Here is a 17,344-nt window from a genome sequence, read left to right on the forward strand (position 1 = left end):
GACCCAGAGGCAGCTGCAGAGCATACAGCCGAGTTCATTCTACACTATGGATTCCATGGTTAATTCAGTTATTTTTGTTTTTAGGTTAGAATTTATGTTCTGTTTCCAAAAATACTTAAATGAGGTATATACAATTAAGTAATAATAATAAAGAGAGTACACAGGGGACTTCCCTGGTGGTTCAGTGGTTTAGAATCCACCTTGCAATGCAGGGAACGTGGGTTTGATCCCTGGTTGGGGAACTAAGATCCTATAGGCCTCGGAGCACCTAAGCCCACATGCCACAACTAAGACCCACTGCAGCCAAAAAGATAAAAAGTTTAAATAAATAAATGTTTAAGAGAGAGAGAATATACAGTACAAGTTCCGTATCTGAAGAGGCAAAGCATTCTCCCAAAGGGGACACCGTACCTTGTCTTCATCATACAGAGACGTGTGACCTGCCTCAGGGAATGTCGGGCTTTGGGGTGGGGAATCACAGAAGCAGCCCATCACTTCATCAAAGATCCTGAAATATACCAAATACCAAAGAAACACCCACCATGAAAAGGGGCAGAAACCTGAAGTGGCAGGCCAGCTCCGTCTAAAAGAATCATCTGTCCTACCGCGTGCTTAGCAGTCAACTGAACAGAATCACCAGTGGCTAGAGAGGGCGTGCAGAATTTCTGTCATGTGGCAGAAATTAGGAGGACGGATGGTGTAAACTTTCATAAACCATATATATTTTCTATTTTAAAAAAAGAACAAGCCCAAGCTTTTCTGTTGTGGTTTTTGTTTGTTTTTCATATGTAAGCTACAAGCATTGCTGTCATCATCGGTCTTAAAGTAACAGAAAGAGCCTGGGACTAGAGCAGTGACAGACCAATGTAATTACCCCTCCCCCTAGGGTAATGCACCAGTATACATCAAGAGATAGATGCTGAATGCATTTAATCAAAAGATGCGTCGTCTCTGGTGGGGCTCACTCTAGTGCTGTGCTTAATTTCTCCTGGCATTTCACTCATCACAGAGCAGACAGCTTCTTCTACTAGCTATTGAGGAAAAGATGGTTTTTGTTTGTTCCTTTTTTTCTGACCAGACCCATATAATAAGTAGAGGCTTGTAGGGTCTGCTCGGGAGAGCGGAAAGGAAGGACAGATGCCCCTCCCGGGGCATGTACCAGCGAGGGCTACATCTCCTTAGCTGGCTTGCGGCTAATCTGGGAGCCTCTATTCACTCCACAGAAATCTGAGATGCCTTACCTGACAAAATCTTCAAAGGTCCGAAAAGAGACCATCCCGCCCATCCGCTGACACGGCGGAGTGAACGCGTTGTCCAGCAGCACGTCGCTGACACTGGCTACGTGAGTCATGCCGTAGTGGTTGAGGTTGGAGGAGAAGGACATTCTAAATGGTAATTCAACCGAGTGTGTTAGACAAGGAGGGTAGGAGCAAGGACTGGGAGAGCCACAACAGAGAGACGGAGCGGGGAGAGAGGTGAGACAGGGTCAGGGGGCAGAGCGCAGGCTTGGTTTCTGACCCACTATGGAGAAGCCCATATTACTAGACTCACATTAACCCTTGCCTTGGGATTTTCCCTCCACACAAACAGTATTTTTACCACCCTGTAAATTTCTCCAAGTAAAAACCTAAGGAATAATAACATGGCGGTTTTCACACACTGACATCAAGACATATCTAGTGAATGAAGAGCACATAGGGGTGAAAAACCATCCTGCATCTTCCCCTTCCCCAAAACATCCTCTCTTTTAAAAGGAAGTAAGCCAGCCAAGTGAGTGGTAGCTAGGCAACACTGGAGGTATTTTTCTCTAGAAACTGTAATAGATTAAGGATTCACAGATAGATATCCACATGTACAACAACAACTCTAAGTCATCTGGAATGGTTTAGTGAATCATTATTTAAAAAAAAACACACAAAAAAACCCATGTTTCATCAGAGAGAAGCAAGTCGCAGTCTATAAAAGGAACTTTACTGAGGTGTCTATCTTTTCCTTTACTGGGCTGATGGGAAGAGTAGTCATAAGGATCATAGCTCCTCCCTTTTTGAAAGAGAAACAGTTTTGCCAAATTGCCTTTTTTATATTTAAACATTTCTATACCAAAGTAAGCATATCATCAGTAAAAGCCCTTAATTCATCCCAGTGAAGTACAAAAGGGCAGAGCATGCGTCTCAAAGTATGTGTAAGCAGGACCAACATGTGTTGGAGATGTTCCAAGGGAATGGATCTGTTCGATCTAGAAACATAATGAATCTGGATGTTCCTTGATGTGCCTCAGCAGTGTGTACTGACAGATACCGCTGTACAGTGTAGTGATGCCCAGCCCATTAGGACAGCCTCTTAGGGAGGACCACACTAAAGGGTGCCTCTAGGACTTGCCCGACACATGTTACCGGCATACTGAGCTGAAGCAAGTTCAGAGCGCGGCAATGGCACCTGAACTTTGGGGAGCTGCTCAAAAATCTCCAAATGCACCACCTGCAGTACTGCAGGGCGCAGGACAGCCAGCAAGGTGGACTCTAGAGATGGGTATATATTGTTGCAAATACTCTGCTGCAAATATAATATACTCTGTTGCAAATATAAATGGCAATGGAATTTTTTATAAATGGGACTGTTGCTCACACAGACTATAGAGACTGACACTCCAGGTTTTTATTCCCTTGGCAGACGACTATGAAAAAGTGCTTCATCTTCTGACACTACCAGGGACTAGAAGGCAGAGTGGGAGAGGAGACCATTGATACCATGGATGAAACAGACAGACGAAGCACATGGCAAGCAAGTCTTACACATGGTGTTCACTAGAAACTGGGATTCAGAGCTGTACAAACTCAGAAATGCTATCATCCTCTTTTCTAGGATCACCAGATGTGTTTAGTAAAGGAGCAAGTTTGTGAGGCATTGTATCTCTTCTACCTGCCTGGTGTTAGACAGGAAAGAGAGTCCAGATAACCCTTAAAGGGAACTCCTGAAGTTGCTAACAGGTTGTGTATGTGGCAAGCATGGGGTTAAGCATCTTTATCGCTCAACTGGAACCCCATGGGAAATATCCACATTTCTGTTTCCCCCGGTACTATGCTCTTGGGCCAGGACAGCTAAAGGCAGGCAGGAATGAAGCAAGACTACCCTCCAAGAGCAGACAAGAGGACCAAACAGAAGCACTCCCTTTCCTCTCCCCATCCAAACTAAAAGCTATGACCAGTTTTGATCACTTAATATTTAAAGGGAGAGGCACAAAATAAACACAAGTCTGTACATATTTCAGTGCACTGCTGGTCCTCTACAAAGAGCTCAACACCAACTTTAGCACTTGGTGAATTCCAATCAAAATTACTGTCCTCTCAAACTTGCATTGTGTTGCCTTGCTGGGTTCAGGAGCAGAAGGAACTCAACTTATTAAAAGTACCACTCTGTGTTATATCAGTCTGGAAACGTCTTCACAGGGCTACACACATCAAAACTTTAGATACACTCTTCCAGTCTTAAATTTATTACAGGTCTGAGATAAAACGACTTGCATAGCATCATTAACACTTTAGAAAAACAGGTAACAAACTGATAAAACATGAAATCAGCTATTTCTGCCTGTGCGTTCCTCAAAAAGGAGGCGCAAATTAGAGGAAACTAAAAAATTGGAAAACTGAGGAACAGTTTGCCAGGACAGGAGTGACCATAAGGGTTTCTCCTATGAAAGCCCCAAACTAGACAGGGAACTTAGCAAAAGATGTTTACAGCAAAGCTGAACATCGGACAGGTGATTCATTCCCCTATTGTCCACAGCTAGACAGAAGCTGTTCCATACTTTTTGAACGGCTGGAGAAAAGCTGAAGACATGTTTTCCAAACAGAAAGTATAGTTTAGTATGTCCAGAGGGGAGCTCAGGACCTCCGAGCAGAAAGATAACATATTAGCTTGTCAAGTGAAGTGTTATTTTTTTCTCCTGGTTTCACTAAGTTACGAAAAGAGATGCTTTTAATTGGAAAAAAACTAAATATACGGTACCTGTTTAGCGTGGGGATGTTCCCTCTGTAATTAAACAACCACAGTTAGTTACCGAGAGGTTAGGGGAAAGCCGCAATAAAAGAACTGTCAGAGCAGATACAGACCCGTCGTGAAGAGTCCCAGTGTGGCGGCTCTGTCCTTCAGCAGACATAGTTAAGTGCTCATTACGCTTCTACCCACTGGGTGCCTCCAAAGAGGCTGACTTACCTTACCACAGCAGCTGTTGATGGAAAGGGTCAAAGTGTATTTACCACTTTTTTTTAACAGCTCTATTACCAAAAATAATGCAGAGTAAAGACAAAAGACAGGCTCATGAAAATTAACTGAAGCTGTATAATATGGTATATTATCTTAAGCTTCAACATGAGGTATAATTCTTGACAAGATTCTGAGAGCATCTTACTTGTTCCTGTTTTACTAAAAATGCCATAAGGAGGTTCAGAGAAGTTGACGCCACAGCCTTTCCCTCATTAACTGATCTTCTAGGATGTGTGAGGAACCTAAAAACTGTCCTCTAAAGAAAAGACACCAGGAATCTGGGTTTCCAAGCACCTTTTCTAGTTCTCTTTCACTCCACTCCTGTAGAGCGGTGGGGGTGGGGTTGGGGGTGGTGTAGGAAAGACAGGTATTCTGTGCTATAGGAGCTTAAAGCTAAAATTATGCAGGAAGGTGATGATTAATGACTCCCTGATTAGACTAGTATAAACTATTACAAATTAATATTTTTTAAACAAAATTAATTTAGGGCAATCATGACATTTAAACATTTAAAATCTCTGGGCCTTCCATGAAAACAGCCTTACCTAAATTTGGCAAGCCCTAGAATTTCCTGATAGAGAATGCTTCTGAACCATGAGAGGAACACTAGGATAAGAATGGGAACTGTGAAGCAAGTCTCTTGCATTCTCTTTGGTCTTTACCACCAATGCTTTTCTCACCCTTTAATTTGACATCAGTCATTTCCTCAACTCAAACAAACAAACAAACCAAAAAAACCCAAATAAAAGCCCTTTTTTCAATGGTAAAAGGGAAAAGTTACACTCACCACCCACAATTTAGGAGTCCTGTAAGGGGGTTGATTGGTTGATATCTTAACCTTCTAACACTCTTTTATCAGCATTTAATCATTGTTGGGGTTTTCTGGCACACAGAGGACTTAATGGGCAGAACAGAGTGGGTGGTGCTGATGATGTGTGGGAAGGAGGAGAGAGGGAGGAAAATGATGCACTTTCCACGGCAGTGAAAGGAGCAGAATAGACTGAGCTGGCCATATAAATAAAGAGTGGTGACATATCACTGCACACAAACTGTATACCTCGCGTGATTTGTGAGTAGCGATGCTCTTTGCATCAAACCTGTATCACAGAGCGGATTCCTAAGGCAGCAAGAGCAACCTCTGAGTGCAAAAACCCTGCACCTTTGCTCTTTGGATTCTTTCCGTCTCTCTTAGGGGGAATGGGTTTCATTTTACAAGAGGTCCTTCGTTATCACGTACTTGGTCCTCATCAGCAAACAACAAGCACTCGTGGGTTCTAGAGCAGAAGCAGAAAGCTAATAGGAAATGCTAATGAGAATATAGGAAAGTCTTCCTTTTAAGATATAAAGGATTCTCAAGAAAAAGGCCACCTGCACAGGCTCTAAACGATAAACTTCAGTTCAGAAAGAAGGACCCTACAAACAAAGCATCTCAGGCTCCTTCACATCCAGAGTTCGGGGATTCAGAAACCAGGGCAATCTCTCTCAACTGTTAACCAATTTCTTACACTAATAAGATGGTCTCACTGCTTCTGTGGCTCTCTACTGGAATCCCTTAGGGAGTCCTTCCCAAGATGAGGGCCAAGTTTCCAGCAGAAAAGGGCCTGAATTGAAAAGAACGCCACCAACAAAAAGACAGCCCTTCTCTATCAGCAATCCGCTAGCTCGCCCAGGGAGCCCCCTGCTGCTTTGTTATAGAATCGGGCACCATCTACGCCGTATGGGGTAAGAACAAAACTCCCAACATCTCCAGTCTTTAAAGGACCGGCCTCAAATCGATCATGTAGGAGCTAAGTTTAGAGTCAGTTTATCCCCTTTGGTAGAATAACAATCTGTGGGGATGTTGGGGAGATAAGCAGGGAAGGTTAAACTCTTTGCTACAGAGTAAACACTTAGCCGTGTCCATAACAATCATTTATACATTTTGTTACTCTATATAGGGGCTATTTGATCAATTTAAGAAAATGACCGATGTGGCATACTGCACACTATTGTGATACACCAGAACGCTCGATCAGTGGTCTGCACAGAAATCAACCACCAACATGGAGATTGTATATGAGTCAAATATTCCATTTATATAGCTGAAAATAAAATAAAATCTGCCACATTTCACTGCATTCTCATCATGCAAAAATAAACAAATTGCTCAATCTCTGATAGGGCAATCAATTGCATTCTCAAATATGAAAAAGAAAGAGTATAAATTCATTTGTAAGATATTTGCTGTTTAGGTCTTCAGAGAACTTAAGATGATGAATCTTCACTCACTATGTTTTGAAAAATTTTAAAATCATTTTCCTTCTAGGAGATTAGCTCCATTTTACAGATGTGGTAACTGAGAAATCAAAGGGGATGTTTTCCAAGGACATTGCTAAATAAAGTGTCATAAATCAGAATCCAGACCTGGCATTTTCTCACCTCAGCTCCAGAGGTTAGCATTCCACATCGATATAGACTAAATTTAAAAGAGGACAAGAGAAATCCTTTGAATGCTGAGGTGCTCAGCATTAAGTCACCTCTGATTTTATTGATCTGCCTGCCTAGGATGGCTGGAGAGCCTGCTTCAATATGAATGCAAAGTCAGAGTTGCTGCCGGCTGGCTGAATCCTCTTTATTTAAGGAACACTGACTTCTCTGGCAGTCACAAGTTCTCAGAGCCTTTTACCATCCCTTCCAGCTGAATTTCATTTTGCTGAATTTGAGCTGGCCCTACATAAATCTTTTATCATATAAAAATGTTACCGATTCTTCTGCCTTCTAACTTGTAGGGGGAAAAAAGGAGACCCTATAGGAAAATGATTGGGGATGCATGCAAACAAGCAGTGGTTATATCAAGCTGTGACTCAGAGCCAGGATAAGGAAAATCTTTTTAAATCAGGCAGTAAAGCAGAATCAGAAGAGGTTGGCTGAATAACCTACTAACTAACAGCAGTACCATAGGAGAAAGAACAATTTGACTGCCTGTGACCAGTGGTGCCCTCCTTGCGTGAACATGTTTCTGCAGAAGAGTCCGAATCAGGAGCTGTAAAACACATCTGAACCATGTATTTCTGTTGGCGTCTCCCTGACCACCTCCTTGCTGTTCAGATGCCCCAATTCCATGGCAGAGCTTTCGTTTACAGTAAAATGATCACTGCTTCATTCATCGGCAGCCCCCTTCCAAGCTCCTTCTTTGCTCTGTGGGAAGGTTCTGCTCTTTCTGAAACGAGTCTGCCAACAGAGCTACAACACATTACTATTGCCTGCTGTATAATTAGCTACAAATCCACAGCACAAAACTACAGGGATTTACAGGTGCCCAGGATTCTGCTTTTCCTTCCGCCTGGAATCAGCTTGTCCTACTTGACAAGAAGGGACCTTGGGCTACCTTAATGATATATTGAGAGTTTTAAACTCGACTCTCCAAGCTTATGAGTCTAGAGTGCCAAAATAACGCAGCAGAGACCAGAAGCTGAGCCATGGATACCAGAAAGCACGACGGTAAGCACTTAAACGTGCTGAGAATCTTCCCTTCTGCCAGATGCTTGCATCTTATCAGCAGACTCCCTTGAATGAAGGAAGCAAGAGCTGTAGGGGTTTTATTTATTTATAGCTCATTCTGGCCTGCCAACTACAACCAAGTGCTCCCACTGCTAAAAAATGCTACAAATTGGACGACTTCTGAGTCTCTCAGTACAAGCCAAAGAAGGGTTCTAAGCTCTGGGTGTCAAAGATTACCAGGATTCTCAAGAATGGCAATGGGTCACTGATGAGTCCCATGGTAGGGGCTTCTGATTTCTAAACTTCCTCACAACCTCCTTCATGAAAAGAAGGTCCAGAGGCCATCCACCTACAGTGAAACTGAAGGTGTCAGGAGCCTAAATACAGTCGTGACCGAAATGTGCTATCAGGGGAGAACGTAGCCGATCTCTTCTGGATGTGAGACAAGAGAAATGGAAAGTGTTTGAATGAAAACATTCTATCACAGGGGGCCGAGTTCACAAGGAGCAAATAGCAGAGAAAGTACAGTGCAACTCGAGTTACCTTAAAACGTGGATTTCCGTCTAAGAAATCGGTCCTCACCCATTATGCATGTACAGAAATACACAACAAATTGTATTTCCATCTTCCGATTCAACTGTGATGCTTCTTATCGGAATCACAGATGAAAAGCTTCAAAAGGCAAACTGTGTTCACTAATAGGTATTACTTATGAAAATCATCTGGAGTTTTAAATTTCATACTCTCAGACTGCCATAATATGCACAGCCATATGCATAGCTATAGAGTTTATGGGATAATATACTTTACATATGTTTGCATAAATATAGTTATATTTTAGAAGATGAAATACACAGGCTGCCTAAAGAGCCTATTTGTTTCCAGATTATTCTGAGTTGCTTAATACGTCCAAAGCTAAGTAAAATTGTGAATGTCAAACGATTCGATGAATCGTCAAAAATACATTTAGGATGAGGCTTTAGTGTAACAAGCTTTTCTACCACCAGCACAAGAGAATGATAAAACTATGGATTCAGAATAAGAAAAAATACACAACTATGAGTCTAAACTCTGGGCCTCCCTGGAAAAAGACAGAGAAAAGGGAATACTGAATGATAGCAGTTTGAGGTCTAGGATTAATCCATGCAAAATACTGGTTGAACTCAATGAAGAGCTGGCTTGATGGAATCTTAGATAAAAGAACTAAGCCCTAAAAGTCTGCATGATAATAAAATGTTCTCTCAAGTCTTCATGATAATAAAATGTTCTCTCAGTGTGGATCAGCTATGATGACTATGCCTGCACCAAGAAAATGACTAAAAGAAACCCACTCATTTCTCTCCAAAAGACTATTGCTAACTGGCTACAAATTACCTTAAAAAAAAAAAAATCCAAAATCTCCTTCCCTCAAAAAAAAAAAAAATTCACATACAATAGGACATAGTCCTTACTTGCTAAGAAGATAAAGAGGGAAGAAAGCACACACATTTCTCATATATATAGGTGTTCCATATACACTGGTTTCCTACTATGCTTAAATTAGGAATTTAACAAGAAGGGAAACTTGATAATATCTGGATACTCTGGTAAGACCTGAGGATGCTAAATAAGTTCCAACTACAGTTCCCTGCCACTCCCCCCCCGCCCAAAATTGGAACTCTTGCATGGAAGAGCAAGAAGAAGATAATATACCTTAGCTGAAGCCTACCTAGCAAGAAGGATGATAAGAAAGGTCACAGAAATAGGAAATGGTATTTCTTTTAAACGACTGTTTAGTCATGTGATGCCTTTCCTAACACTGAGAAGTGTATTAGAAAAAAACACAGTCAAATTATACTGAAACAAACAGTAATTAATTGTCAAACAAGTTTCAGTACAGCAAAACGAGTAAGCCAGAGAGTTATGCTGTGCGACACTGTACCTAAAGTCAATAATATACTATATACTTAAAAAGTTAAGAGGGTAGATCTCATGTTAAATTTTCTTTCCACAATAAAATGTTTTAAAAATTTAAGTATTAAAAAACGTCAAGCAATACAAACTATCTCAATAAATTTAAGCAAAAAGGCACCAAACATGTCCACCACATGCTAATTGCCCAAGTGTGCTGAAATACAAAAGAAGCGGGTGTCTTCTCTCTTCTCAGAGGCTGCTCCACTTATCTGCCATGGCAGCTGCTTGTTTTGCCTACCTCTCTAAAAAATCAAAACATGTACAGATGGGACATGGTCTTCAATGCAAGTGGCCTCTAGGGCATTTTCCTGAAAAAATACCCTGCTGTTGTCAGTCTGCAGACAGAGAGCCATGTTTCATCCAAACCCACAGGGGCTAAATCACTAGTCAAAGACAAACTACAGGAATGGAATTCCACAAGATGACCCCGTACACAACAAGAGACTGTAGTCTTGCTTTGAAAATACAGCATAGAAAGATACTCCCAAGGACTTGCTGGATAGGTTTAGTCTACTTCGAAGGAATGCCTGGCTAGGAAGGGGAAGACCAAGTATCAGGAAAGAAAATGCAAAAAAACTGGTTAAAGAATGTATGTAATTTTTTCCCCAAGAATTTTTGGTGTGTTACGAGTACTGGAGTGGGTTGCCATTTTCTTCTCCAGGGAATCTTCCCGACCCAGGGATCGAACCCAGGTCTCCCGCATTATAGACAGACGCTTTACCGTCTGAGCCACCAGGGAAATAATTCAGCATTAGATATGTAAAATGTGTATATTCATATGCCTGTTCTATGTTCTCACTGAATAATTTTTAAAACATGTGTAAAATACTGTAGTATATCTACAGTGTCAGAAGTGACTGGTCCCTGTAACCATTTACAAAATAAGCAACATCAAAGTTTGTAAAAATAATTCTCCTAGGGGCACTACCACTAACATAAAACAGAGCACTCAGTGTGATTGTCCTAATTAATTCTTGATCAGTTGAGTTGACTATGTGGCTAGGAAGTGCTGGAAATATGTCTGTATTGAGACATGCTGGAAGCAGAGAATACAGTCTAAATTCCAAAGAGTAAGTAAGAAGAATGGAAAATATCTGGTTAATAACTTTTTATTACATATTAAAATGAAACTTTGGATACAATGGGTTAAATGAAATGTTAAAGTAACTTTATCTGAGCATTTCCGGGCAGTTATAGTGGTTAGAACTCCACTCTCTCACTGCCAAAGGTCCAGGTTCAATCCCTGGTCGGGGAACTAAGATCCCACAAGCCATGCAGTTCGGTGCAGCAACAACAACAACAACAAAATATTATTTTACCTGTTTCTTATTAGATACACCCAATAGAAAATTTAAAATTATATATATGGCTTGCAATATACGTCTGATATGTTTCTACTGGACAGTGCTGGTCTAGTGGTGAAAGTGAAAGTCAAAGTCGCTCAGTCGTGTCTGACGCTTTGCAACCCCATGGACTATACAGTCCATGCGATTCTCCAGGCCAGAATACTGGAGTGGGTAGCCATTCCCTTCTCCAGAGGATCTTCCCAACCCAGGGATCGAACCCAGGTCTTCCACATCGCAGGCGGATTCTTTACTAGCTCAGCCACCAGGGAAAGTCTAGTAGTACTGATTCTCAACTGCAGATGTTCAACAGAATTATCAGAGAAGCTGTTTCAAAAAGTGATCCCCTGGACTCTGGTTCGAAATGAATCAGAATCTTGAGAGCCAGGAACCCAGTAGGTTTATTTTTTAAAATACTTAGCAGCTAATTCTGAGAATCACTAATCTAGAGGTTAGTGGACACAATCATGTCCTTGAGTTTTACTGAACTGAGAGTGGAATGAACACTGGTAGACAGTCTCCTGTAACTGACTTCTGTAGAATTAGAAACAATAATGCTTATTGCCTGCTGTTGACAACAAGAATAGAAAACAACAAAAGTCCTGAGGTTAGGGAAAAAAGTTGGAACTTGGCTCAAAAATAGCTAAAACTAAGATACTCAAGAATTCTTTTGTAAGGGTGGTAGGTCTATGAAATTATAAAGAACTTGGCTTTTGTCCCCAGTTCCTGGGGGACAGGCTCTAAATCCTTGGAATTTCTCAAGTAATAGAAGTGCCTTCATTATTCATGAGCTCCTTGGATCACACCTGAGTTTACGTTAAGAGATGAGATAACTCAGGACAGGGTCTGCTCAGTAGAAAAACCAACCATGTGACTAGAGGGTCAGCTGGACCTCTGGGGAGGGGACAGGAGCTGGAGGGTGAGTTTAATCAAGCGGCCGATGATTCAGTCAACGGTGCCATCGTAATGAAATCCTGATAGAGACACTGAACTCTGAAGTTCAGTGGAACTTCTTGGTTGGTGAACAGATTGATAGGCTGGGAGGACTAGGTACCCGGATTGTACAGGGAAAGAAGGGAAAAACTGTTTAGGACCCACCCAGACCTCACTCTATGTATCTCTTCATTGAGTTGGTCTGGATCTGTATCTTTTATAATAAAACTGTGATTATACGTATAGTACTTTGCTGAGTTCTGTAAATTGTTCTAGTGAATTACTGAACTCAAAGGGGTCATGGGTACCCCCAAATTTATAGCCAGTTGGTCAGAACCGCGGGCAGCCGGGGAAACCCACTTGTGGCCACATTCTGAAGTAGGGGCAGTTTTGTGAAGACCTGAGCCCTTAACGTGTGGCATCTAACGCCAGGTGGTACGTGTCAGAGCTGAACTGCAGTATACTGACTGATGTCAGGATAAAGTCATAACTGCAAATTGTTAACAGAAACATTTGTAAGAAAATGTAAGATCTTACAAAACTAAATTCAAGCAAATTTGTAATAAGTGAATAAACTATGTTCTTAAAATTGAATACAGTTTTCTGTAATTAAAAGTTGATAATTCATTTTATGGGCTTCCCTGGGGGCTCAGTGGTAAAGAATCCCATCTGGCAATGCAGGAGACACAGGTTCAATCCCTGGGATGGGAATATGCCCTGGAGAAAGAAATGGCCACCCACTCCAGTATTCTTGCCTAGAAAATCCCACAGGCAGAGGAGCCTGGTGGACTACAGTCCATGGGGTCACAAAAGAGTCAGACACGACTTAGCCACTAAACAACAGTAAATTTTATATTACTAAACTAACAAAAGGACTTTAGATCTAAAACAGCATTAAAACAATTTGGGCATTTTCTCTGGTTTTCACAAAGATTATTTTATCTTTCCTTCTATTTTTTTAAGTCTTTATCGAAGCAGTTACAATACTGCTTCTGTTGTTTACGTTTATAATTCTGTATACACACAACCAAGGAAGACTTTAGAAAGACAGCAAGGCTGCAGCGAGATTCTGTTCAGGTCTCCAGAAGAATGTGTACCCCTTGGATGCTGGGAGGGACAGGTATACAAGTCTTGAAGCCATATCAAGAATAATCATACCAGAGTCACACCCCTGAGAAGGAAAGGTGAATAAGATTTCTTAACAGTTCAGAGGCATTCCTCTCAATTTTCCAACCAACTTTCCCTCACCAAACTGGACACAGATCCTCAAATAAAGAAAGTAGGACAGGGAAAGCAATTCAGAAAGACAAGGGGAGCAATGAGGAGGGAAGGAGATCAGAAGCAGCGCTGCAGCCTGACTACAAATCACTGCCCAAAGCAGGAAGAAAAAGCGAATGTCCTGAGAATTACAAAGGGTGGGAAGTAGAGTGTGTAGTTCTCTACAATTATTCAAGGAATGCAGGAGAAGAAAGAAGCCCGAGTGCTGAGCCCGTGTGTGCCATGAGTACCTTGCCTGCTCGCTGAAGGACAGCCATTCGTTTCTGGAAAATGAGATTCTGAAATCCACGGAGGCAAAAATGTACTGAGAGATGCTTGCTAAATCAAAGATATATGCTTTTCTCTGCCAGCCATAAGGTATTTTCGAGGGAGAGGAGTGAAAGGACCTTCTGAGACAAAGAAGACAAGTACTTTTTTCTGAAGACACGGCTGCTCGGCTGCTGACCTCTGCTGGATCAACGCTGGCATTCAGTGGCCGCAAGGCTCCCGCACACACCTCTTTGTCTCTAGGAAGAGTTGCTATTGCTTTGGGTGAAGTGGCAATTCAGGGCAGAACCATTTCTGTTGTCTGTAACTAAGGATCCCCAAAGACACGGTACTTTGTAACACAGAATGAAGAACCAAAGGCCATAAAGAAGAAGTGGAGGGGGTGCAGCTTAAGACTGGCTGTGGCTATTTATATTTCCTGTGGTATTACTGAGGAGAATGAAAATACAGAAAGGAGATGACTAGAGGTGGGGATGAAATTCCTAGGTTTTTCACTGCCTGGGAATACTTGCAAGAGAAATGAGATTATTAGAGAAAGTATTTCCATCTTAAAGCCAAAGCAATATTTTGGTATTATTTGCTGGAACTGGAAACAAATTTCCATATGTACATTTTTTTAAGGGTGGATGAAAGTAAAATTAATGGAATTAACATGGAATTCCATTATTAATGTGTGGAATTAATCACACATTACTTATGTGAGTAATTTACTTGAATTTAAGTTTGCTTTCTGAAGTGTGATTTTTAAAAACAGAATTTCAACTGCTAAATTTACATGTGTGTTTTTGGAGAGATCATGAAACTGGTTCAGGTTCAACCCACAGCAAACATAAAGGGGAAAAAGGCATTCCACTCAAAATATTTTTATATCCTGTTGACTTAAACTGCTACAAATGTGATTTTCTGGCAAAACTCCAGAAAGTAAAATACCAGTAAATTCTTTCTAACTTATAAAAAGAAAGAACTATGCCTCCTTCATGACAGAACACAAGTAAAAATTAATGGAATCCTCTTAACCTTGTATCTAAATTAGACCATACTCTCTCTCTCCAGGTCAAAGATCAAAAAGCAAAAAAAAAAAAAAGAAAAGAAAAGAAATAGCTGCCAAGAGGCTCTTCTCTCATGGCTTAAATGTATTCATTGTCTGATCTACATTTCTAGCTAAAAAAAAAACCACAGAGAATGTTCACACACATTACCCCTCCCCCTCCCCCAAACTCTCCAGATAGAGCTCTGGTTGGCTCAGGTGCATGCACCCGCTCAGACTCACCTGTTTGGATGTGATGTAGGCAGCATGAACTGGAATTCCACCACGCAGGTGTTGTCTTTCAGCTGCCGGTGTTGTACGCTATTAAGTTCATAGGCGATATAAGCCCTTCGAACATACACCTGGTTAAAAAATAATCCTCAGTAAATACACTTGAAAAGCAGAAACTCAGAGGTGGTGAGCCCAGGGAAAAGACAGTCCTGAAAAGAGAGGGATGGTGAAGAAGGTGGTCTCTGCTGACAGAAGTCCCATTGCCGAATACACACATACACACCTTGCTTTAATTAATACGGCTGGAGTCTTACAACCATACCCATGACTATAAATGGGAAAAGAAGCCAGCCTGCCTCTGCTGGACACCTCTAGGTGTGCTGAAAGCCCCTTACACTAATCTAAACTCGAGAGAAACTGATCATTAGCAGAAGGGAATACAGAACTAGGACTATTAATTCATTACACATGATGACTTCAACAGAATATAAAATCAGGGACTTCCCTGATGGTCCAGAGATTAAGAATCCACTTTCTAATGCAGGGGACACGGGTTCGATCCCTGGTCCAGGAAGATCCCACATGCCTCCAGGGCAACTAACCCCATGTGCCACAGCTACTGAGTCCACATCCTCTGGAGCCTGCACGCTGCACCTAGAGAGATCAAGCACCACAACAAAGATCCCACGTGCCACAGTGAGGACCCGATGCAGCCAAATAAATAATTTTTTTGTAAAAAGAAGATGAAAGCAAACAGGGAGAAAAATGAGAGGTGTCGGCTCTGGGCCACCTGAGGCGTGAAAATACAAAACAGAAACCACCGAAGTACAGTCTCACTCATTCACTATCTCGTATCTTTCTTCTGTTTTCAAACTGGCCCAAATCAAATTTTACATTGTTCATATCACCCAAATCCTCGGCAAAATCTGAAGGCATAATGTGACATATAATATCTCAAATACACTAACTTGACTCAAAGAAACAGCAACAGGCTATTTCTCAGGAAAACCTGTCAGTTCAACCTCATGAACTTCACAGCCAATTTGCCATGCACACACGATGGAACATGGAATCCTATCATCATGTGAGGTATACAAGGAGACTTTGCATTAAATAGCATAACAGCATTGTAGAACACTTAGATGTTTTCCAATTTTGGTATTTACTGAGTAGGATTCATGACAGTCTCCCCACAGAATACAAATAAAAAGTAACCCAAAGGAGCACGCAGAAGACTGTAGTGGTGTCACACCACATAAAAATCATCTAAGACACTCCTTTTCCTCACCTCCAAAAAACACCTCCTTGGCAAACTTTACAGCAGTATTTGGGGCCTGCAATTTTTGTGCTTAATGAGACAGTATGCTAGAGGGGACACAGCAAGGTCCATGAGTCAGAATGAGCTGGGTTCAAATGCAAACTCTTCCACTTATTATCCATGTGAATACAGACAAGTCACTTAACCTCTCAGTCTTACTTTCTTCTACTTCATGAAGTATTTGGAGGATTAAATGAGAAAAATAAAGTAAAGCACCTAAAGCACAGTTCATTAAACTTTCCTTCTCACGCTGAAATAGTTCATAAGTTCATAAGAGCTGCTTGACAATTCAGAATATGACTAGAATCCATTTTACTTGGCCCAAATCACAAAATGGTACTGTTCTGATCAGCCACGTATTTTTCACTTACTGTGTTACAGGGCATCCTCATCACTATGAAATGGAAGGATTCAAGTACTTGGAAAATAGAATTGAAAAATGCTGGCAGCTGTGACTGGAACCCGGAAACTGGTGATTAGTTGAGTTGGCACAGTTGAATAAAAGTAAGACCAAAGTCCAGCATTTGTTTTAGAGGAAAAGACTCTACTCTTGGGAACCAACATTAAGGCCAAAGAAGAAGGACTGATAACAGCCAAGCAGGCCAAAGGAGTCGGCCAGAAGCTGAGAAAAAGGTGACGTCATGTTACTGTGAGAACCCACCTCCAGAGCTGCCATCCTCACGACCTGGTTGCTGTGATAGAAGAAGTTTGGTAGGACATCAAAAATCGATGTTTCGGACAAGATGAGTTTCTGGAAGGTACAAAGACAAGCTTCAGCCATTACCTCCATAAGAGAACAATTCCAATGGACAATATTTAGCATTAGAAGCATTAGTGAAACTTTGAGCATTTTGTCTGCAAACTTAAAAACTTATCTTCTCTTTGCATGAAGTTACCTTCTCTCTGCCTTGGCTTTCTCAGATACAAAATGGGGAAAATAATAATACCTATCCTCAAGGGCTGTCGTGAGTGTTAGACAGTATATGTAAAATTCACAGACATGCATTAACATTGCATTAATTATATGCTATTAAATGTTTATGGCTATTATTATCTTTTTTGACATACAGCCGAACTTAACGTTTAATATATTGGGTCAGTACTCTGCTATGGTAAACCATAGATTTGAACTCTATTTCAACTATGAACCAAATAAACAAAAATATCCTTCCCCCCACTCTGTCCCCACTTCCTTAGTTTCCCCAGAAGGAAATCTGAGAGAAAGCTAGAAGATTCCCTTGGCTAGGTATG

At 41.3% G+C, this 17,344-nt stretch overlaps 1 protein-coding gene across 7 annotated transcripts in view; it reads right to left on the minus strand.

The window, feature by feature from the left end:
- ACACA (acetyl-CoA carboxylase alpha) overlaps nt 1-17,344 on the minus strand; it is a 287,918-nt gene that overhangs the window by 115,954 nt on the left and 154,620 nt on the right. For 6 of the 7 annotated variants that reach the window (XM_018064168.1, XM_018064170.1, XM_018064174.1 and 3 more), the window contains 5 exons: nt 16,755-16,844; nt 14,788-14,906; nt 4,006-4,029; nt 1,242-1,385; nt 412-508 (listed from right to left, as the gene is read on the minus strand). In XM_018064168.1, coding sequence (XP_017919657.1) covers nt 412-508; nt 1,242-1,385; nt 4,006-4,029; nt 14,788-14,906; nt 16,755-16,844 — 474 coding nt within the window. The remainder of the gene's footprint in view (nt 1-411; nt 509-1,241; nt 1,386-4,005; nt 4,030-14,787; nt 14,907-16,754; nt 16,845-17,344) is intronic. The other variant, XM_018064171.1, reaches the window with a different exon arrangement.

This window comes from Capra hircus, chromosome 19 (genome assembly GCF_001704415.2).
Source record: "Capra hircus breed San Clemente chromosome 19, ASM170441v1, whole genome shotgun sequence".
Lineage (NCBI taxonomy): Eukaryota > Metazoa > Chordata > Mammalia > Artiodactyla > Bovidae > Capra > Capra hircus.